We start from the raw sequence: 21,905 nt of genomic DNA on the forward strand, positions 1-21,905 counted from the left end.
GCCAGCACCCTCTCTCAAGCTCAAATCCATGTCTCAACTACATAGCGGACATCGCACTTCCTGTCGCCGCGAACGATGGGCGGCTGATTGGCACTCACCGATGAAATATGGAGTCGGCCGTATGAAGGGATACTGGAATCAGATGCTGATGAATGGATGTGATGTGGTTGGAAAAATCTATGTAGGGCTTCTCAGATGTGCTGCAAGAAACCTCCGAGCGATGCAGGGACCCTCGGGCATTTTATATCTTTCACAACCCGTAGTTGACGACATCAATCCGATCCATTCCATCGCGGTATGGGAAGCGCCTCCGAAATAACACCCCCAAATAGACATGGCAGATGCAGGGTGAGATGGCGACGACATGAGTTGGGCGGGAAAGTGCCAGCTGGGAGGAAAGGTCAGGGGGACCAGCAAGGGTTGCGCCTCCACCGCAGACACTTATATAGAGGAAAGAAGTCGCCGATATGTCCCACTTTGATTAGGGTCATGGTTAATAAGGATGCAGTGAGTTGGGGGGGGGGGGGGGGAACAAGGGAATCGAAGGTGCAAGTTGCGGGGGGGGATGAAGCGTCATTGCGGCCGACAATGATGTCATGGGGAAGGGGTGCGCGCTTGTTGTAAGATGTGGCTTGCGACTGCGCGCAACGAACGAGCCCGCTTACGTACTGCAGCAACTGCACTGAAGTGAGGCGGCGGGGTTAGGGTTAGGACCCGAGCGGTCATGTACGGACGGCCAAAGAACTCCAAACGCAATGCCAACTGCAGGTTTCCTCTGGAGTTCCTGTCGAGATCAGGACAACGACACCCATACACTCAACAATGTTCCGGAAACCTTTCGCAACAAAGACAGAGTCCCAGTTGCGCTCCTCAGATAGGAGGAAACTGCGCGCAGAACTACTGGCTGCTTATCCCGCATCCACAGAGGAGCGCATCGCAGAGCTGTTTGGAGACGGAGGAGGGGCCGACGTCACGTCTGTGAAGTTTACTGCTCATTCAGGTGAATAGCATGGGCGGAAAGTCCTGGGGGATGTGGGTTACTTAGGTACCCGAATACTCACAGGGAGGCCCATTTGCCCATCGTCAATTGTACTTTAGGAGAACAGGGAATTCTGATATCGATAAAAGGGCAGCCGATATTATGGAAAGACTTAGACGGGAACCTTTTCCCAACAGGTATGAAGGCTTACGGGCATTGGCTGCGATGCGATCTGCTCCACCAAGCTTCGACGCGTATGAGTGACGCATTGCAACTTGCGCACAGTATACGCGCTATGGACGGTCCCAAACATGTTACCATCGATAATGACCCACGGCCCGGTCCTACACAAGTTGTTTGATGGTGCAGGTGCGCTTCAGATGGCTCTGCGCAACCGCGCCCCCTGATCGCATGGTGAAGCTGATGATTCACCACTCGCAGATCTGATGCTACCTGGAGTGATAATACCAGCCGAAGGCTTCGGGGATCTGCAATACGGCGATATCGTCTCGATTACAGTCCGAGGGAGTCTGTGAGTGGATATCGAAATGAACTTTTGAATACTTTGGGCTTGAGACTTATGTGGTCTCCTGTAGGATGCCGATGGCCGTAGGAACCATGGCGATATCCAGCGACGAGATAAAAAAGAGCAACTATGCCATGCGAGGGAAGGGCGTGCATATTTTGCACACTTTTGGAGATACATTATGGGCGAGCGGGGATAAGTCGACCCCGCCAGATCCGGTAGATGGTGGGTGGACGTTGTCTCAGCTTTCGGAAGGCTCGGGAGGGGGTCTGAGATCTTGATTCAATCTTAGAGGCGGATACGAGCGGAAGTTGGAGCGAGATATCATATCCTCATTCGGGAATGAGCACACCAGTGAACGTGGACGTTGTGACAGACAGCGTGCGGAGCCTATCCATGAGCGTCCCAGACGACGAGGCTACCCAACCAAACCACACCGAAGCCGCCGATGAAGACGACACCTCCTCGATACCACAGCTCACACCAGCAGGTGAGTTGCTCTCACCACCCTCACGCAAAACCATTTCTTGTAAACTCACCCCACCCCACACACAGAGATGGACACCCTCCTCTCAACGGCCCTCCTAACCGCCCTCAAAACACTCCCCACCGACTCCAAAACCCTCCCCATGCCCTCCAGCATCCTGTACGCGAACCACATTATGCCCTCCCGCCCACGCGGCACGCACCTGGACATCAAACAGTCGAGCTATAAGAAAGTGGGCAAATTTCTGAAGGCGATGGAGAAAAGGGGGTTGATCAAGTTGAAGGAACGGGGCGGAGAGACCTTGCTTGTGGGTGTTAATGGGGTGCATCCTTTGTACGTACCATTTTCGGGTTGGGTCGAAAATCTGCTCGTTGGGACTGACTGTCGTGGTGTAGGTTAAAGGAGTTCGAAGCACCACGTAAAATTGCACGAGACGAGAAGAAAAAGGACTCCCAAACAACATCCACCGGAACCGGACCCGCCCCCGGGTCTTCCAACGGAACAAACCCCGCCCCACCATCCATCAATCAAATCATCTCAATAACAGAGTTCTTCAAACCCTCCCAAAAGGAGCTGAGGTTCTTTGAGGAAGTGGGTGGGAGGTAGGTGATAGGGTGGATGACGACGGATTTCTCGATAGCGAGGAAATGTACGGTGCTGACCAGGAACGTGTATAGCAAGAATGATGTGTACTCGGCAGCGGATATTCGGACGGCTGTGACGGAGTATATTTCGGCTAAGGGTTTAGTGGATGATGTTAATCCAAGGTATGTTGCGGCTATCACCCCTTCACAATCTATAGCTTTGCCGCCCGGACTGACAATTTCTCTCACATATAGAATGGTAAAAATCGACCCAACCCTTTGCGACACAATCCTCCAAAAACACGAATACACCACAATCGACTACCTCCCCCGCGATGAAATCGTCTCCCGCTTAAGAAACCAAATGCCCCAATTCCACCAACTCAACCTCCCCGCCTCCCCGCAAGGGTCCGTCACAGAACTGCGCAAAGGCCCCCTCAAACCCCTCCAAATAACAACCGAACAGCGCCAGGGGAGAAAGATGGTGACGAAGGTCGTGGGTTTGGAACGGTTTGGGGTCGACCCGGAAACGTTTGCCGGGGTTTTGAGGGGCGTTTGTGCCTCTAGTACCTCACGTGCGTAACAATCCCCCCCCCCCCCCTCCCTCGTTCCCACTACGATTATGTGACTAACGCGTTATATGACTTTTCCAGTATCGCCCCTCCCCGGCAAAGCAAACGCCCACCCGACGTACGAAGTGATGGTGCAGGGGAACAAAGTGAAGGAGGTGTGCGGGGTTTTGGAGCGGGAGTACGGGGTCCCGTTTAGCGGGGGCCGGTCGAGGTTTGTTGAGGTTTTTGAGAAGGGGGGGAAGAAGTGAGGAGCGAAGGAGGAGTGCGCGTAGTGATAAGGTTTAGGAAGTAGGCGCGGCGTGTGGATCTGGGTAGGGATTTTGAGACGTAGTTTTTTTTTGTGTATAATGGCATAGTTTCTCGAGGAGCGTCTGATATTTGATGGCGACGGCTGCTTCGTGGGGAGTCACAGGAGAGGAATGTTGGTTGCAACTTGCCCGACGGAATTTGCTGCCCTTCGCTGACTTGTCGATTGCCGAATCCGCGTCTCCCCGTTCAACAAATTCGACACCGCGCGGCCCTGTCAAAAACCCCGTCAAAGGATTCAAAGACAGCCGAAATTGATATTATCCCACCCACTTCAAAGACAGATCAACGTCCCCCATCCCACCCCACCTTGCCCGGGCTGACACTTCCTTAACCTCACCCAAGAAGTGCGCTATTATGGATGGACGATGGAAACTCCTTGGCTTCCCGCATACGGGATGCCATACGCGGGTGCCGAGGGGCGTCTAAAGTCCCCACTCCTTCTCGGAAGCGGTACGCAGAACTACGAATCTACGCTCTACCGAACCGAGCTGGGAAACCAAACCAGGCGCTCGCTGCTTCACAACATACTTGAAATCGGAGGTAATTTGGGGCTACGATGTTGGCAGGAGGGGGGTCGAAGAAGGAAGGGCTGACGGCGTTTTCGTTCCCTACCCTCTCCAGTCCTGTACACCGGAGCGCAGCTCAAACCCATCCCCCCACAAAGAAAATGCTCGAAAAACTAGCAAAAGGACCCACCCCCCACAGCAAACTCCCCCCGCCGGTCTCCCAATCCACCGACACGCTCATCGATGTCCCCGCGGGTGGTGACGCCGGCGCGGCCGCGGGTGTCGTCGCGACCAACAACAAGACCCCGGCTGCGGTCTCCGAGGTCGACGGTATCGCCAAACCCGCCACATCGGATAAGACAGCGAAACCAGACGAACGGAAGGGTGACGCAAAAAAGGCGAAGAGATTGAGCGCGGCGGAGCAGGACGCGGAGGCTTATAAGGGGATCATGCGGCAGGCTTCGTTGGGTGGCGCGAATAGCGGGAAGGATAGATCGAAGGAGGAGAAAGGGAAGAAGGCGGGGAAGGGGAGGGATATCAAGGAGGTTGCGGAGGCGCAGGCGCAGAGTGATGCGATGGAGGCTGAGTTGAGGAAGTTGGGCGCTTTGTAGTGTGTGTTGTGGGTTTGGAACGGTGGTCGGGTGGAGTCTATGGCCGGGGGATTCTATTTCGAGTGTTGTCTACTATATACAATCAGTCCTTTGGGTATCGTCCATCTACACGGACTCAGAGCAGTCTATGTCTTTTCGTGAGATTCACAGCATTTGGTAAACAGAAAGTCCCTCCAGCAGCTCAATCAACTCGTCATCCGAGTCATCGTCCAACACGTCGGTTGCAACAAGGTTCTGGGGTCTCTCAGCCTCGTCCACCCGCCGACTACGAAGCCCATGCGCACCCGCCGCACTCGCAACCATCTCATCCTGCGAACCCCCTCCCTCCTCATCACCCCCGACCCCGTTCTCATCCATCTGATCCAAATCCATATCAAAATCAAAATCACTGTCTTGGAACGTCAGACCTTCGAATAACGCAGCTATATCCGCCTCTTCATTCGGATCTGAAACGGTGGTGCGGGAGGGATGGGTGGTCGGTTGTGATGGAGACCGCCATGTACCCGTGAACTCGTCGAAGGAGAGGTCTCCGAGGAGGGTTGTGAGGGTTTGCTGGGTATTGGATTGTGTAGGCGGAATGTTGGAACTGGGGCACATGGGTTCGATGAGGGAGAGTTGGGATGATGGGATATCCGGGTCTTCGTGGTGGGGGGGTGGGGAGTCGGTTTCGGGGTCAGAGGGGGGTGGAGGGAAAGTAAGTGGTGGGTTGGAGGGAAGAGCCCAGCCGCATAACGTTTCAAGGGTGATGTCCTCGAACTCGAACGGGGGGATGGTCGTGACGTATCCCGCTGATACGTCCTCAAGGTGGGCATCAAAGTCGTCCGCAAAGTACATGTCCGAAACAGGGAGGCTTTGAGTGAAGCCCTCATTCACCTCCCTGCTCGGTTCGCCGTGAAGAAGGCCCTCCTGCACCTCCTCATACTTGACCTCCCCCGCCAACATCCCGACAACCGTCCCACAAACACCCAATACGCTCCCGATCTCCCCCACCACCAGCTCCCCCGGCACCAGCCCAACTTCCCTTGCCTCTCTCCCCTCCTTCGACGAAAGCCCCGCAACCAACTCCCCAACCGTCCGCGCATCATCCAGGGCGCGCAGGGCGGTATCCTTCGATGTGGGTTTTGAGACGAGGTCTGTGATGTACCGGGGCGAGACGGATACGCTCAAGCGGGATCCGAGAATGATATGCGAGAGGATGGCGTGGACGGCTGCGTGTGCGCTGGGTGGATGGAGGTGGTGGAACGAGGAGGCGGGGAGGCCCAAGAGGGATTCGAGGGTGTCGCCGAAGATGGTTACTGTAGACGAACCGTTTTTTTAAACTCAGCTTCATCTTGCTTGGACCGATGTGAAGCATAGCTCTTACCTTTCTTGACTACATCACCCCACCCCGCCAGCATCTGCAGCCTATACCGTCGGGGCACCGCATCCAGCGCATCCCCAGCACTGTTTGGAAAACTGTTCCGACAGCGCGGACAGACAAGGACGCTGTCATCGCTTTGGGGCGCGTCTTGCAGTTTGACGAGGCATTCTGGACACGAGGGGAAGTGGAATGCTGACGAAGGGAGGATGCGGAGGGGTGTGAGGGGAATGAAGGGCATGCAGAGCGCTGGAGGGCTCGATGGAGTGGACGGGCAAGATGTCCCAGATGAGATGTCCGAAGGGGAACGCGCGAGGGGCCGGCCATTGGCGGACATGTTCTCTCGCCTGAGCATGGTCGTGACCTGAGAGCACCATTGACAAGCCGTAGAGAACCCCCGCAGAGCGATGCTGTCCGCAGCCGCACCCACCACAGACCCAGCCAACGTCCTTGTCGAGCTCATAACCCACGACTTACCCACCGTTCCCGAGGTATGAGCCCCATATATTCGCATTCTACATAACGAACCAACTGCTAACTTGCTCAATATGTAGTCGGAAGACTTTACAGAAACGAAACGCCGATACGTCGAACAGCAAATCCTGTACAACGCAGCTACAGATATTCTTCTTGAGGCTGATTCCGACGATGAGGACGCGTCTCTTGGGGCTGGGGATAAGGCTACGGTAAGCAAGCTGTGGGGGGAGATAACGGGGAGTATTAGACAAGGGAGAGCCACGAGCATGGGCGATGGCTCCTGCATCTCATGCCAAGCCACATAGCGAATGATTGACCGTCCCCCTTTCATCCCTTTTCTTACGGCGAAACCAGTTCTGGGAACCTCTCAGTCGGCTCTTGATATCAGCGGAAACACGACATCAGCTCAGTCCGGGGGGTCATACAGGCGATGAACGGTCGAAAAATGGAGATAAAGAGGAGGCACCTACCCTGCTAGGGATGGATAAGGAGCAGTGGGATGCGTTGGAGCATAGACGGGCGGTGCAGCAGGTTCGTTGAGTCGCACATGGTGTCGGGGGATGTGGATGTGAGGAGGGCGGAATGACTTGATTTGCGATATTGCTCCTAAGATGGTATGGTCTGGCTCCCTGCTTAGGTGCCTGACGAGCTCAGACAAATGCTTTTGAGTAAGGTAGAGCAACGACTCTCGACAACCTGTCAAACACTATCCAGAAGTCTGTACGGGAAGCAGTCTGCTGGTGAGGCCTACCTTCCCCAGCACTCGAGTACCCGCGGATGTCATATATCACGTCTGACACTCCCGCCAGACCCGAAACTAGACGCCGCAAAAGCCCGCCAACTCTGCGCACGCGTCATAGCCCAAAAACGCCGCATCGCTGAGAAAAAGAAAGAGGCGCTGACCCTTCGTGTCCGGATTGCGCTGGAATGCGACCTGTATCTAAATGTACGTCCGCTATCTCCCTTACATCTCCTCTGCAGCGCTTTACTCAATCATGTGAATACCCCCGCCGGCCATGTAGACATGGGCGAAAACGATCGACACACTGTGGCGCCTCGTAGCGGACTACAAGTGTCGCGTGGAGCCAGAGAAACAGGCGACCTTTATGGAGTATTTTGCGGCTATTGTCAAGAATGCGTCGTTGAAGATGAGGTAATTGCGAAAAATGCTGTCCCCCCAAGCTTTACCTCCCTCTTACCTTATTCTGACGGGTGCTTCTCGGTTCCCGTATACAGATGCCTGAAAGCCGAAATCATACTCGCGATCTCCACCGGCCCACAAGGAGACGACCTCAAAGCCACCAGGTATATCCCTCCAAACCCCTTCGCCCTCCCACTCTCCCCCTAACCACGCCCCCCCTCTCAAACCCACAGAGCAACCCTACTCCAAACCCGCACAACCCTAACAACTCGCCTCCACCACCTCGACGCGCAACTCGCGACCTACGCCGGTGTCGGAACCGGGGATGAGTTTAGTCGCATTGTCAGCGCGTATGCGGATGTGATGAGGGCTATCGGGACTGTTGAGGGGGATATTGGACGGTTGGGTGGGGGTGGGGGTGTCGGTGGGAGTCGGGGGAGGTAGGGAGGGGCGTGGTAGATGCGTCAAGCGGAATTGCGACCGTTGCATTGATGGACGGGGCGTACTGTATGTGTGCCGCGATGGGCAGGATTTCGGGCGTATGCAACCCCCCCCCCCCTCTTCGCTCAATCCCCATCAATCACGAAACGCTTCAACGCTACGTGTACGGCTACATCCACGAAGGGAGCGCGCGATACGAGCCCGATTGGACCCGTCGACCCAACGGCCCACGCCGATGGATGCCATCGTACCGCTGCCGAACACTGCGTAAACACTCGCCTGCCCGGTTTCCCAATCCGACGGTTTCTCCGACCCGTCTCTCGAATCGGACCGTGCGGCCGCCTCTATGGCGCGTTCGGCTCCTCACCCACCACCGCCTTCCAACGGAGAGGGGGCCTACCGACCAGCCCGGCGAACTGGCCGGAGGGAGATCCCATACCCCGTCCCGTGAAATCCGCACCCACCAGGCACCAATGCATCCATGTTGACGAGACGCCCCCAAAGGCCGATCGTAGATGTATGTATGTAGCATGTTTCCATGTTCATGTATAAATGAACGTCGTTTTGTGAAGTCGTGAAAGAATGTGTATGGTCGATGAACCCCAGCTTGCGGTGTGACTTTACTCTATCTTCCCTGTGGGTGGTTTCATCCGTCGGGCGGTGTCTTGGCTCTCCGGGCGGATCATCCGTACACCCCGCGAACCTATCCCAAACCCCTTCCACAACACCCGCCACAACAATCATACGAATTTTTTTACGTTCTGACCTTTGATTACCGCCAAACTCATCTTTGAAAAGGGGAACAAAAACCCACCGAAACAACAAAAAAAGAGGGGGGGGGGGAAACTGGGACTAAAACTGGGGACTTCAAAAACGATGTTAACAATACTGGGGGGGACGAGCAGCAAACGATCAGAGCAGGGCGGGGCAGGGCAGGACAAGCAAGATGAGGTACGCGGTGATGAGATGAGAGGGGGGGAGTCATCTCATGATAGGGTGAGGCTAGAGTTTATAGGGGCTAGGATGGGCTAGGTTATGGTAGTTTCGTGTGCCGGTGGTGGTGGGACGACTTCTGCGCGTGCGGGCTGCGATGAGATGTGGTAGCATGAGGAGATCGATGATGTTGCGAGATCGTGTGGATGTGGTGCTGATAGGATGACGAGCAGACGGCGAGGGTGGTATTCCCTGACAGCAGATAGCAGATCGTAACGAAACGCGGCGAACGAGCGAAGCAGGCATGGGTATATGATGGGGTGTGTCGGGACCCATGAGCGACAAGGCAGCGAGCGGTACGGTGCGGCAGGAGCATGGAGTTGTATGTACACGGGAACGCCCAAAGCAAGACGGTCGACGCGTGGTCTGGGCTTCCGGGCGTTGACGACGATAGGCTAACATAGGACGTCTGATCGACGCCATACTGCCCGTCTGATGCTTGCAGTTCGAATGCTTCTCCGTGTATCGCAGGCGAGTGTTCATGAGTGCCGACTGGATGTTTCGGACGACCGTGTCTAATGGGTGGGTGACGGGTAGTCCACCGATAATTGCACGCCGAGTGGGGTATCTGATGGGACTAACTTCCGACGTCTCGTGGTGCTCGCATTATGCTCTACGCGCTCGCTCGCCTTTGCTCTTGCCAATAAGTTTCGGGGGGTGTTTCGCCGCTAAAAGTCCTCGGTGGGTTCGTGTCGCTTGCCAGGCGTCGTTGAGGGTATACGGTGCGACATCTGGCCACGACTGACCGGCTGTCACTGGGGCGTATCATCCCGGGTCGCCTTCGGCTCCGCGTATCCAGAATCGAAGCTGTAATCACTACTCGCCGTGCTACTGCTAAGTGACCACCTCCATTCTCGCCGACGGGATGATCTCGGACGTTCCGTATGACTGCCCCGTTCGTCCGTACCGTGCGGTTCGTCAATGTCGCCTTGATTGCCGGCGCTCCCATCCTCGTCATCGCTGTCAGGGAATTCATGCACGTTGGGGCACAGCTGCCCGTCATGCAGATCGAACTGCCGTTCGACAAACACGTGGTCTATCTGATCGTTGCTTGAATATACCCGCTCCGAAGCGCTCCGCCGGGGTCTGGGTGTATTAGGCTCGGTCTCTCCGATAAAGTCTTGATCGAGATCGAATGCGCGTTCGGATGCACGTCGACGAGGTATAGGCGTGTTTGGGTCGGATTCCGCGATAAAGTCTTGATCGAGATCGAACGCGCGTTCGGATGCACGGCGACGAGGTCTATGCGTGTTCGGGTCGGACTCCACACAGTCCTCTTCGACATGAACATTCATCGGCGTTGCGGATGGTGATGTGTCTTCTGCCAAATCTGGGATTGCTGAAGGTCGCGGGGACGATCCAGGCGTCGGGTAAGGTTCTAACTCTTCCCCATCGTGGTAGCTATCCATAAAGCTGCGTGTGGGTGATGGGCTCGGGTCTGAAGATTGTGACCGACGGTGCGGATGCGTGAATCGCTGGTTCGGGTACCTATACGCGCGCGTGACAGACGGCGACGCGGATGCGGGCGGCGAAGGGAGGCCATCCGGGTCGTCCTGGCAGGGCACTCCACCGCTTGTCGATGCTTTCCACCCTGGCTTAGAGAAAGGCGCATAAAACTCATTGTGGAGGTGCGGTCTAGGTTCCTCTGCACACTCCTCCTCCTGACTCGCAGCACCAAACCCGAATGGCCTCCAGGCCAAGATGGACTGTACCCTTTTCGGTACTAAGGGGGCTACGGTAGGCACCCTACGAATGGAAAGAAACCAAGCGGTTAGAAGAGACTCTCAAAGCGCAAGCCAGAAATCAGATACAACAGCAAGTCAGAACGTACCAGGGCGCGCCGTAGTCGGTCCAGATCGACTGGGCGGTATGGTACGCCGATCGGCCAGCCTTGAACGCTAAGACGCCTGCTCCAAATGCGACATGTGCCGTCTTTGATGCCCCTCTCATGGCGGCATGTAAGACGAGGGGAAATCGTTTCGCAATCGCGCACAGCACGGCAATGACATACGACGCCACAAAGAGATAAAGGGTCAACACAACAAATCCGGATATGAGTGTGACGGCAAAGACCGTGTGGGCTGTTGTCACCACCCGCCGCACGGTCACTCGCCATGCCGTTGTCACCCGATCCCGCACGGCTCCTGCACTATAACTCAAATAGTCCTTTGCCGTAGATGGCAAGCCCCGCAGTGAGAATGTATATACTGGTGCCCGCGGCGTAGCGGTTTCGCCAACCTGCTCTTGCGATGTATGGAAGCCGAAAGTGAAACCGTTATTCCGACCGTCCGTCCCCGCATGCACTCCCTGGCGTCGATATTTGTCATGAAACCGTTGCGATGGTCGGTGGGCGAAGTCGTCCCGAGGCCGGCTGGCTTCATCATAGTTGAAATGATAGGGGCAGCGTTCCCTTGCAAGCGGGGAAGGGATGGGTATGGGGGATGATGGGGCAGGAGAATTGCTAGGGGATGCCGTTTTCGCCGAGAAACTGAAGTCTGGAGTCGAAACCGCCGCATCCTTCTCCTCGGAAGCGTTGACAACAACGGAAGCGTATGTGCGGGTGGCCCCGGAACTTGAGTAGCCGACCATTATTTGAACTCTTTGAAGTGGGTCGTCCAGTAGTGCGTCAGTGTTGAATTTGGTGTGTTATTCCCGTTAGCCTGGGAGTAATCCCAGCCGTTGGCTCACTGCCCAGGATACTCTTATCAAAAGATACTCCAGGAAGTTTGATGAGGTGAATGGGTCACTGCAGTTGTGGTGAACAGGCTGGAAGTACTCGTTGATGGTAGCTGAATAGCGCGCAGAAACGAGCGCCTGAGAACGACCACGGTTTACAGAGTTCCGAGGGACTTTTCGTGTGATAGAGTAGGATATCGATAGAGCCGGTGGTGGTTGTTGCTGTGGACAGTCGAACTACTGTAACGCACGGAGGCGGAAGCTGGCTGGGTCTTGTGGAGTATGTAACGCTGCTGACCGAAGAGTGCAGTTGGAAAGTTGAAGCCTGTGAACGAGGGAAGAGAAAGGGAGGGAGGATTGTTGTCCGCGTCAATTGTTGTGCGCCCTTCTGCCATATGCGAGGGAGGAGATACATACCGCGGCTTCAACTGACTATGTATACTGTAAGAGCACTCTCTCACCACTCACTGATATGATATCTATGAGAGAAGGGCGACAGGCAGGGCTTGGATGAAGATGAATCAGCGAGCGGCACGGCACGTTCGTTGAGCGTTAGGAAGAGGAGCTACTACGGGAAGACCGGAAGAGCAACAAGTTACGGGAAGTGCCGTGCGCTTTTTCACCCTCTCAGTCACAGCGTGGCGTGCGCATGCATGCAGGTTGACCAGTGGTCCTTACCTTCCGCAATCCGCTGAAGGAGTAATAAGGCTCACGAACTTGAAGTCTGCGGAACATGAACCGCTATGTTCCTACTCGCAGATTTCTCAGATTTCGCAGACGCACATGGAGCGCTGCAGTTCACGGCCTTCCGCTTAAGAACTTGGGCCAATGGACACAACAGTTGGAGCCCAACGCATGTGCATTCATGTGCGCCTCATTTCTCCCCCCTATGCACCCACTTTTCGCATAAACAACCGCCTCTCTTCGCGAACGTAGCAGCGGCTGGAAAATGCTTCTTCTCAACTAAGAAAAGCACGGAAGCGAAGCAACAGAAGCGCCCATCCATGACACCATAAACCCATGTCCATCGTGGCGTCTCTTGTCTCCCGCTTCAAAGGTATCACAAACAGCACAACCAACCAGCCGGGCAGCCACTTATTCGTACTGTACGTTTTCGTCGTTTCGCTGTCAGTTCTGGCATCCCCCGACGACGACGGAAACCTCCCCCCGGGTCTCAGCCATAATGGCCTTTGAGTCAGCATCCCCGGTATCCCAGTTACGGACATTTTAGCGTTAACTCTATATCGCACCCCACACGACCTCTGGGTGTCACTATCTAGGCGACCTCGGAGATGACGTGCACGAAAAAGCCCCAGCGGAAAGACTGAAGCGGGCGTTCTTTTGGGAAACCAAGAACGCCTCCAGACATATTGTGCTGAATAAGTTGTTAAGGTAATCAATTAAATATCTTTATCAGCTCGCGATCTATGTATCGCAACGACATCCTTTATCGTATAGATGAGGGGGTAGGAAGACATGGAAAGCTCATCGCATAGCAGGGAAACCGAGGCATGCATCCCATCGTGGCGTTTTCAAGACCTCCCATTCCAAACACACCTGTCTCCCGCAGCTTGTTGAAAACCATGAGCAGCCCCTTTCTCCCGTCACGTTCTTCCCCACCACACCAGAACTAAGTTAGCCTTACAATCCTCTGCATTCTCCGGCCAAAAAATTACGGACTCTCAACGCACGTCAATCGTCCCGAGGTAGAGGTCATGTGGGGGGGTTGGGTTCGGGTTAAGCCATAATGGCCTGGACTTCAAAATGGGGGCGGAACTGACAGCTGCTGTCAGTCAGATGCAACAGGGCACAGGACATTGCACTGGGATGATGCCACGACGGGCCTGTCCTGTAATACGTGCACCTCCGATATTCGTGAATGGAAAAGAAAGGTTGCTTTGGCGTCGCTGCCCCGGGCACCCATGTCAACGACTTTAGTTCCAATAGAACCCCGACACCAGGCCGTCCATGGCGGGCATCGATCGATGCTGTTCCCATTCGACCCCATGGCCCGCAACGACAGCTAAAAGACGAACGAAAAGCCCATGGCTACCCTTCTCAAACATAGACTAGATGTAGAAGCGAAGTGCATGGGCATCGCAGGCTCGTCCGTGACTGTCATCGGGATGTCGTTTGCTTGCTCACGTCGTACTGTACATACACATGGCATGCGCCGGTCTTCTTTGGCAGGCACATGCCCAAATGGGCAGACGGGGACTTCCGATGTGTCCGAATCCCAAGTTTTCAAACATCAATGGGCAAAGAGCACCGATCACCTTCCCGACACTTCATGTTCCTCCAATTCCAAGGGTCCAATCCGCTATCCCTCCTCAGACATGCTTCTGCACCCTTCTTGATAGCAGCCACGCAATTGTCCATCTCCGTGGCCTTGCACCAGGACAACCGGAACCAGCAGGCCAAAAGATATGCTGAGCCGCGAGTATTGCCTAGCTATACGTACCGGTCCAGCAGGCAGGTCCCCATTTTGCACTCACATGTACAGACGTACGGTACACCCCCATCGGAAGCTGCATCGGAAGCGCACGGCCTTGTGTGGTCTTTCCGTTCCAGTTGTTCAAACCGAACCCCCAACCCACAGCATACTGTAGGCGCGGTCTGCACCGCTCAAATGCGTTGGGAGTTGCCGTAGAGGAGTGGATAGGCGCCTATATATGTACCTCGCGTGTCGCAATGCATATGCATATGGCATATGGCATACAACGCCGATATCTGTGTGTGGTCTCACCCCGTTCAGCGACCCGATCGTCCACAGACAGACAGACTGTTTTAACCCCATATAGGAAAAGAGGAATCAAATACATTATAAAACGGAGGCGCGCGGGGAAAAAAAAACAGGTGCCAGAAGTACTGTATAAGGACGAGTAGAGGGCCATTTGACATAGGTAAACGGCGGGGCGCAAAGAGAGTAGGCGAGCGCTACCCGGGCGCCGTAACCCCACCCCACACTCGAGGGGGGCACGCACGGCATCGCCGGCTAAATCAGCGTCCTCTTCGCATGCCTCAACTCCCCCTCCTCCTCCTTGGTCCCCTTGGGCTTCCCGCCAATCCCCAGCTCCCGATTGACCACCTCCAACCTCCTCTTCCACCCCTCCACACTCGCCAGCTCCCCCTCCAGCCTCCCAATCTCGCTCTGCACACTCAACGCCACCCCGCCACCCCCTTCTTTTCGCAACTCCTCCATCGTCCACTCCAACCCATCGTTCCCCTCCCCGACGCGCAGGAGCCGGTGGTGGTATTTGAACAGCGAGGGCCGGTGGGAGATGGTGATGAGGGTGATGTTAAGGTCTTTGGCGGTTGTGTAGAGGAGGTTCTCGACGTCGGTGGAGACGGCCGAGGTGGCTTCGTCGAGGATGGCGTATGAAGGGTGGTGGTAGAAGAGGCGGGCTAGTTGCATGCGTTGTTTTTCACCTGCGGGGTGTGGATAAACGGACGTGTGAGCAAATTTGGAGCTGACAGCTAAGAAGTCATATATGGAATAAACGTAATGATGTGAGAGTAACGCACCTCCGGAAAACACATCCTTCCACTCCTTAACAGCATCCCACCCCCCCTCCCTGGCCGGAATATAATCCAAATACACCTTCCTCAAAATCTCCGCCAAATCCTCATCCGTCTTCCCGGCCGCCTTCATCTGCTTCACACTATGCGGGTAAATTACCTGCTCCCTCAGGCTCCCAATCGCCAGGTACGGGCGGGACGGAATATAAAAGATCGAGTCCAATTTCGCAGGCGGGCGGAGGATCTTGCCCGCGAATAATGGCCACAGCCCCGCGATGATACGCAAGATAGAGGTCTTCCCCGACCCGTTGGGGCCGGTGATCATGAGGTGGTCGCCTGGGCCGAGGGAAAAGGAGAGGTCGCGGACGAGGACGGTATCGCCGGAGGGCGTGGCAACGGGGACGTTTTGGAGGGTGAGGCCATCGGTGGCGTAGGTGATGGTGCCTTTGATGTGTTCGAGGGAATAGCGGTCGGGTTCGCCGGGGGCACCGGTGATGGGCGCGCCGGTGTGCACGTACTTTTCGTCGTGCAGGTCTTCGAGGACCCGGAGCATGTTGAAGACGCGGAAGGTGTAGCCGGCGAGCTCGCTCAGTTCTTTGTAGGAGTACATGATGCGGCCGCCGGCGTCGGCGAGGGATACCATCAGCCTAGTTGAGAATTGAGGAGGATGATCAGTAAATGCATGTCGCCCGCAACAAAGCTATAAGTGTAGTGTAAGCACACACCTCTTGTTGGTGATGAACCCCTGCGTATGACTCCTCGTCCGATGATCATGCTGCGTCAACGCCGACGCGCCGTCACTACTCTGCAACTGCGCCAGCCTCAGCTCCTCCCTCTTCGACCTGGCGCCCGCCATCTCGGGATAGAACACCGGAATACTGGCAATCAACAGTCCAGCAGCGGACCACGTGTACTTGATGATAAAGTCCTCAAACATGTTGTAGGCGATGCGGATGCGGTAGATGTGGTTGATGTGCCGGATCAGCTTGTAGTAGATGCGGGTGAGGATGGATTGCTCGAGGTGCGCGCCGTGGTAGAAGGCGATTTCTTCGGCGTTGGTGATGAGGCGGGAGTGGGCGGTGCGGAAGTCGCCCTGGGAATGGAGTTAGGAGAGACAGTGAGCACGTGGACCTGAGCCAAAATCAATGCTCGATATGGCGAGATCTGACCCACCTCCAACTGCGCCTGCTGAGCCGCCAACTTCCCAAAAGCCGGGGTAGCAGCCCTCAAAATCGTTGCCGTGATCGCATAATTGATCGCAAGTCCCCACATGCCCGTAGCGCCAATACTCCTGCCCAGCTGGTAGTTGAAGATGATCATATCCAGCACCGGTTTGCCGAGATTCGAGTACAGCGACGCGAGGGCCGTGCAGAAGTTGTTGATGTCGGTCGTGATCAGCTGGTCCGCGCCGTCGATGCGGTTGTCCAGGTTGATGGCTTTGTAGTAGGTGTTGTTGTCCATGTACACGTCGTGGACGTGGCGGGTGAGGCTGGTGCGGAGCGCGATCGAGAACTTGGATTGCAGGTAGCGGATCTGTGAATTTGAAGGAGAGTTCTCAGTGGATGTGCGGGATGGACCAAACCTCAAGCTCTCCTGCACTTCGCTGCACTTCGCTGCGCTCGCCCGGACCGAACCAAGCATCTCCCCCCGAGTGTCATCATCACTCGCACTACTCACCATACTATTGGTATAAGTCGCGGGCACAGCCAACGCAAACCAATAGCCCAACCCCTTCCCAAAACTCCTCGCATCCGCCGCCACCAGATCCCTCACCAACCGTCCATCCAACCTCGCCCCGACAACACTCAAATACGTCCTCAGCACCAAAAACACCGTATGCAACACCAAAATCCCCACGGTCTTGCTCCTCCAGTTGGGTACACAGATTGCCCAGATATATTTCAGTTGCCTGAAAAATCTCTTATCCACGGCGACTTTGATTTTCGAGGAGTCGCCTTTGACCGCGACGATCGCGGTGGAGTCATCACGGAGGTTAGCGATTTTGGAAAAGCGGGAAGCGTCGCGTTGGCGCTTGGCGTAGTAGAGTGCGCCGGTTGCAAGGGCGATTCCGATGGCGGTGCGGCGGAGGCGTTGGGAGCGGGCTTGGAGGAGGGCGGTTGAGGAGAGGACGGAGGGGAGGGTTGAGGAGGTGGCTTTTTCGAGGAAGGTGCTGATTGACTCGGGGAGGGGTTTTGAGAAGGGCATGATGGATGTTGTGGGGGGGTTTGGGTTGTGGTTGGGATGCGGTTGAGGTGGTTACGCGATGCCCGACTGGCTTGTGGCCCCCAACAAGATGCCTGCTTTTTATGAGTTTGGACTTTTATTTTCAGGAAGCGCTATCCTCAAAAGAAAAGCAATACGAGCGACGGAATTGACCTGTCTTGTTGGAAATCACGGACGGAAGCGAACGAACGGAGGGCGCGTGTCTTTCCGGATCAACAGACGTCCTCGCAGCAGGCCCGACCCAGCGTATACACACACAGAGCGAGGAAGACGCTGAGGGGGCTGAGGGCGGGTTAACGTTGTTGCTGGTGAGGAAGAGTGGGGGGGGGTTGGACTGTCTCAGTTCCCAGGTCTCAGTTCCCAGTTGGGCGGAGAAGGGCGGAGCGTGGGAAGAGTGAGAAGAAGTACTCGTGAATGCGGGGTGGCCGCGTGATGAGACGCGCGAGCGAGATGGGGGGACGCGACAGCCAAGACAAGCGACTGCAAGACAAGCGAGGGTAAACCAGTTACTCCCTCCCATGTGCTTCGTGCCCCACCCCCCATGGGGTCTCGCATTCACATGCAGCATCCATCCATCCATCCATCCATCCCCACACGTATATATTCTTCCCCTTCTCAAATTGAATTCACAGCCACTTCAACGCAATCGCCATTCATCTGCAATTTGCGCTTCTCCTCATCATCAGCGGAAGCCCTAGAGAGTTCTGAGCTTCATCATCGCCAGATTCTGATGCGGAGGACTCCTCGTTGTTTCCATCATACCCCCATCATACCAATGCCCCACCCATAGCGACATCCACACAAATCAGCTGCTCCTGCACATCACCGTTCCTCGCAGGGCACATATACAGATCCGCCGCTGGGTCCTCATCCATATCATCGGCGAGTGTCCCCGGCGCACTCAAATAGGTTCATGAGATAGGTCAGGCTGCCTTGGTGGTCGGATAGAGGGATTCGTCCGAGTTTGTAAATATCTTGAAACTGCTCTGAGACGTGCATGCGGGAGAGGATTATGGCGCGGAGGGCCGTTTTTCGCTTGCATTCGCACTTCCATCCCGCCGATCGATATCGGCTAGCTCATACCAACTCAGGCATCGGCGCAAATGAGCAATGGGCAAGCCATAGCACTGTCATCCCCGAAGACTCGCACGATCCGTCCCTCCCTCCCATCCCGCTCTGCATTCCGCTCAACGCGTTCTTTATACAGTACGTGTGCATGACCGACTCGCAGCGGCCCTACAAGAAAGTCGAGATAGAAACCTCACGCCTCTCACGCGTGGCTGTTGCTTCAAACTCTTCCAACGACGACGAGCTGACGACTGCTGACGACGAGGCTGGCATTGCCAACAGCCAACTCTCGCCAAAGTCACAGGCAGCCAGCCAGCCCCCAACCCTCACAATGACTCCTCCGCCAACACAACCGCCAACAACGGCCTCAGCCTCTAAGGCACCCGAGCTACTCCTAGACCTCCACGTCAACTTCATCGTCAACCTTGACAAGGTTCGTCCGTCCCATCTCCCCCACCTCCCCTTCATTCCCATGCTCGCTATCTTCAGAGAGAACACTCCATTGGCAATCACGCACGACCTCCGTCACAAAACTTATTGATCCCCAGCTTCCTCTCCCTCTTTTCCTCTCTTGCAAATAGAACAAAGATGTGTTTGAATACTGGGCAAGCGACCAATTACGGCTCAATGGTGCGAGTTGCGAGTCTTAGCGGGGCGAGGTCATAGCAGGCGGGCCGAGGCTGACCCATGTTCTGATACATATTTTAGGCGTCTACTGGGCCCTAACAGCCCTCGCATTCATGTCCCGCCCGCACGAGCTAGATCGCGAAGAGGTCATTGCGTTCGTGCTCTCCTGTCAACAGAAAAACGGTACCCATCACCCCCACAACCTTCCTATCCAATACAGCTCGAATGTGGGGCTGATGTGTATGTTTTGTCATGTATCCAACAGGCGGATTCGGCGGAAGCGTAGACCACGACGCCCATCTGATCTATACATTGAGCGCGATCCAGATTTTGGTCACCTTAGATGCGTTGGAGAGGGTCGATGTGGAGCGGGTCGTGTCATGTACGTTCCCTCCTCCCATCACCGCAATTCCCCCACTCCACCACCTCTAACTCCCACTCCATTGTTTGATTAGACATCCTAACCCTCCACGACCCCGTCGTTGGTTCCTTCACCGGCGACGAATGGGGCGAAACTGACACGCGGTTCTCCTACTGCGCGATCTCCGCGCTGTCGCTGATGGGGAGGCTTGATGCGGTTGATGGGGATAAGGTGGCCGAGTTTATTGATCGGTGTCGGAACTTCGATGGGGGGTATGGGACTGTGCCGGGGGCGGAGAGCCATGCGGGGCAGAGTAAGTTGAGTAACCGACCGGTCGGGCGGCCCGGGAGGGAGGAGAGGGAAGAGGTCGTGGCGCGAGCTCATCTGATACCCCGCTGACACCTCGCCTATCTTGTTTCTGTTTTCCCCAGTCTTCTGCTGCGTCGGCACCCTCGCCATCCTCAACCACCTGCACCTCGTCGAGCGCGACAAGCTCTGCTGGTGGCTCGCGGAACGGCAGCTCCCTAATGGGGGGTTGAACGGACGGCCGGAGAAATTGGAGGATGTGAGTATCACGGGGGAGTCAGCAGGGGTTTGTGGGTGGTGGTATTGATTTGATTTTCTTGGGGGGCAGGTGTGCTATTCGTGGTGGGTCCTCTCCGCCCTCGCCATCCTTGACCGCATTCATTGGATCAATAAGGAGACGTTGGCGGGGTTTATATTGGCTTCTCAGGTAAGAAACCAACCCCTCCCCTTCCCCCATCCCCCTCTTTCCAAAAACTTCTATTAATCACCTATCGGCGATATCCAGGACACGGAAACAGGTGGAATAGCCGACAGACCGGGCGACATCCCCGACGTCTTTCACACCGTGTTTGGACTCGCCGGGCTGTCGTTATTGGAGTTTGGCGGGTTGGTGGAGGTTGATCCGAGGTATTGTATGCCGAGAGGGGTTACGAGGAGGGTTGGGTTGTGATTTAGAAAGGAGGGGAGAGGGGACGTAGGGACGGCTTGCGATGGTATACGTTACGTAGAATACCTGTAGACACGGGCTGTTGCGTTCATGTGGTAGACACATCGGCGGATGGCAAAGGTGAATGAGTGTCCCAAAACCATAGCATATGGACATCTGCTCAAAGTACTGTACATTATACATGAGGATTGGGTTTTCGTACACCGATATGATTCCAGTATGGAAAAAACATTCAATGATATTCCATTCAATCGGTCCCCAACCGCTGCCCACTCCCCCACACATGCCGTCTGGTCACCCCCTCTCCCGCCGTCCTCGCCGGCCCCGCCCCGGCCCCCGGCACAACCCTATGCCCGCCACCCACCGGCGCGCCGCCCACACCCCCCGCCGCGGCCGCGGACGGAAACTGTTCCTGCAGAATCCTCGGGGTGACCAAGATCCTCTGCCCGCCATTCTGCAGCGGGTACGTCTGATCGAGGTAGTAGTACAGATACCCGACCGCGATGCCCGTGAGCTTGGCGACGGGGTACGGGTTGCCTTGCAGCACGTCCAGGAGGGTGAGCACCCAGGGGAGGTACATCGCCTTACAAAAATCCACAAAAACGGGGGGTTAGACTCCAAGATGCCATGAATGAAGACGAGCAATGTATATGTATGCCCCAAGTTTGTTCGTTTACCTTAAACCGCACCCCAAACAAAAACGACACCATCTCCTCCCCATGATGCATCGCCCACACGTAGATCACACACAACAACAGCGGCTCGCTCAACACCACCAAGTCCAAGACATACGCCGCCACCTGCAAAAAACATTAACATCTCCCCGACCAATCTGACTGTTCTGTTCGATTCCAACAACTCACGTTGATGATCGAGAATGCAAACACCATGAAGAAGACATAGTCCCCCGCCCGCCCGACAAACAGGCCCTGCTCGAGCTCCAGCGAGTGCCGGTACAGGAAATACACCTGCATGAGGAAATTGAGCCCCAGCGGCTGCCAGAAGAAGGACGTCACCAGCCGCCATATCTAATTCATAAAGCATAATCATGAGATACCCGGTCGCGACATTCCCCAGGATACCAGCTATAGGATTACCACATGGAGGATCGAGGAATGGGATTCACATTACCTGGTATCTCTTGACGATGAATCCGCCGTCAAAGACGAGTTGGCCCGGACGACACAGGCCAAGCCCCGCGGCGAGCGAGAACAGGACCGTGCCTGTGATGAGGAACCGGGTGACGGGGGGGAGGGAATTGTACCAGCGTGTTGCTTCGTCCAGGGGCGAGGGGGTGGCGGGTGGTGGTGGCATTGTGGTGGTGTGAGGTGGGTGGTGATGATGTTTGTTGAGATGGGATGAGCGGGAGGAGGGTGATCTCTCCTGCGGAAGTGTTCGGTCGCCTTCTGTCGTGCGTGACGTGGGTGGGCACTGACGGGATTTGACAGTCGGACTGCTCTTAACAAGTTCAACGA

General features: G+C 55.7%; 8 protein-coding genes across 8 annotated transcripts; 3 read left to right on the top strand and 5 right to left on the bottom strand.

The window, feature by feature from the left end:
* The first annotated feature begins 613 nt into the window (after positions 1-613).
* Positions 614-3,592, top strand: EV422DRAFT_535905 (uncharacterized protein). The gene is made up of 11 exons (XM_053070792.1): positions 614-1,000; positions 1,099-1,176; positions 1,265-1,348; positions 1,421-1,511; positions 1,576-1,730; positions 1,798-1,995; positions 2,061-2,325; positions 2,388-2,594; positions 2,670-2,759; positions 2,832-3,151; positions 3,230-3,592. Exons 1-11 carry the CDS (start codon positions 823-825, stop codon positions 3,394-3,396), a joined length of 1,833 nt encoding a protein of 610 aa, XP_052923846.1. The 5' UTR covers positions 614-822; the 3' UTR covers positions 3,397-3,592.
* Positions 3,593-4,718: 1,126 nt separating this feature from the next.
* EV422DRAFT_569193 (uncharacterized protein) lies at positions 4,719-5,971 on the bottom strand (the record flags this gene model as incomplete). Its single annotated transcript, XM_053072738.1, has 2 exons — positions 4,719-5,869; positions 5,938-5,971. The coding sequence occupies 2 exons, from the start codon at positions 5,969-5,971 to the stop codon at positions 4,719-4,721; spliced, it is 1,185 nt and encodes a 394-aa protein (XP_052923847.1).
* Positions 5,972-6,338: 367 nt separating this feature from the next.
* EV422DRAFT_569194 (HAUS augmin-like complex subunit 4-domain-containing protein) lies at positions 6,339-7,993 on the top strand (the record flags this gene model as incomplete). Its single annotated transcript, XM_053072739.1, has 8 exons — positions 6,339-6,422; positions 6,486-6,617; positions 6,763-6,939; positions 7,046-7,148; positions 7,218-7,354; positions 7,431-7,561; positions 7,645-7,713; positions 7,783-7,993. 8 exons carry the CDS (start codon positions 6,339-6,341, stop codon positions 7,991-7,993), a joined length of 1,044 nt encoding a protein of 347 aa, XP_052923848.1.
* Positions 7,994-9,600: 1,607 nt separating this feature from the next.
* EV422DRAFT_125235 (uncharacterized protein) lies at positions 9,601-11,886 on the bottom strand. The gene is made up of 2 exons (XM_053064706.1): positions 10,815-11,886; positions 9,601-10,729 (listed from the first exon to the last, which is right to left on the bottom strand). The coding sequence occupies exons 1-2, from the start codon at positions 11,570-11,572 to the stop codon at positions 9,736-9,738; spliced, it is 1,752 nt and encodes a 583-aa protein (XP_052923849.1). The 5' UTR covers positions 11,573-11,886; the 3' UTR covers positions 9,601-9,735.
* A 2,768-nt stretch (positions 11,887-14,654) lies between these two features.
* EV422DRAFT_498318 (ABC transporter transmembrane region 2-domain-containing protein) lies at positions 14,655-17,383 on the bottom strand (the record flags this gene model as incomplete). Its single annotated transcript, XM_053068009.1, has 5 exons — positions 14,655-15,088; positions 15,185-15,825; positions 15,904-16,271; positions 16,352-16,711; positions 16,856-17,383. The coding sequence occupies 5 exons, from the start codon at positions 17,381-17,383 to the stop codon at positions 14,655-14,657; spliced, it is 2,331 nt and encodes a 776-aa protein (XP_052923850.1).
* EV422DRAFT_125464 (uncharacterized protein) lies at positions 17,327-18,189 on the bottom strand. The gene is made up of 2 exons (XM_053064707.1): positions 17,555-18,189; positions 17,327-17,475 (listed from the first exon to the last, which is right to left on the bottom strand). Exons 1-2 carry the CDS (start codon positions 17,979-17,981, stop codon positions 17,435-17,437), a joined length of 468 nt encoding a protein of 155 aa, XP_052923851.1. The 5' UTR covers positions 17,982-18,189; the 3' UTR covers positions 17,327-17,434.
* A 611-nt stretch (positions 18,190-18,800) lies between these two features.
* Positions 18,801-20,433, top strand: EV422DRAFT_498326 (type II protein geranylgeranyltransferase beta subunit; the record flags this gene model as incomplete). Its single annotated transcript, XM_053068011.1, has 8 exons — positions 18,801-18,902; positions 19,051-19,099; positions 19,178-19,279; positions 19,362-19,478; positions 19,552-19,770; positions 19,889-20,022; positions 20,092-20,190; positions 20,269-20,433. The coding sequence occupies 8 exons, from the start codon at positions 18,801-18,803 to the stop codon at positions 20,431-20,433; spliced, it is 987 nt and encodes a 328-aa protein (XP_052923852.1).
* Positions 20,434-20,677: 244 nt separating this feature from the next.
* On the bottom strand, positions 20,678-21,744 carry EV422DRAFT_498451 (Der1-like family-domain-containing protein; the record flags this gene model as incomplete). Its single annotated transcript, XM_053068020.1, has 4 exons — positions 20,678-21,013; positions 21,108-21,230; positions 21,294-21,458; positions 21,562-21,744. 4 exons carry the CDS (start codon positions 21,742-21,744, stop codon positions 20,678-20,680), a joined length of 807 nt encoding a protein of 268 aa, XP_052923853.1.
* Positions 21,745-21,905: the final 161 nt, after the last annotated feature.

The sequence above is a fragment of the Fimicolochytrium jonesii genome (genome assembly GCF_025526975.1).
Source record: "Fimicolochytrium jonesii strain JEL569 chromosome Unknown EV422scaffold_19, whole genome shotgun sequence".
NCBI lineage: Eukaryota > Fungi > Chytridiomycota > Chytridiomycetes > Spizellomycetales > Powellomycetaceae > Fimicolochytrium > Fimicolochytrium jonesii.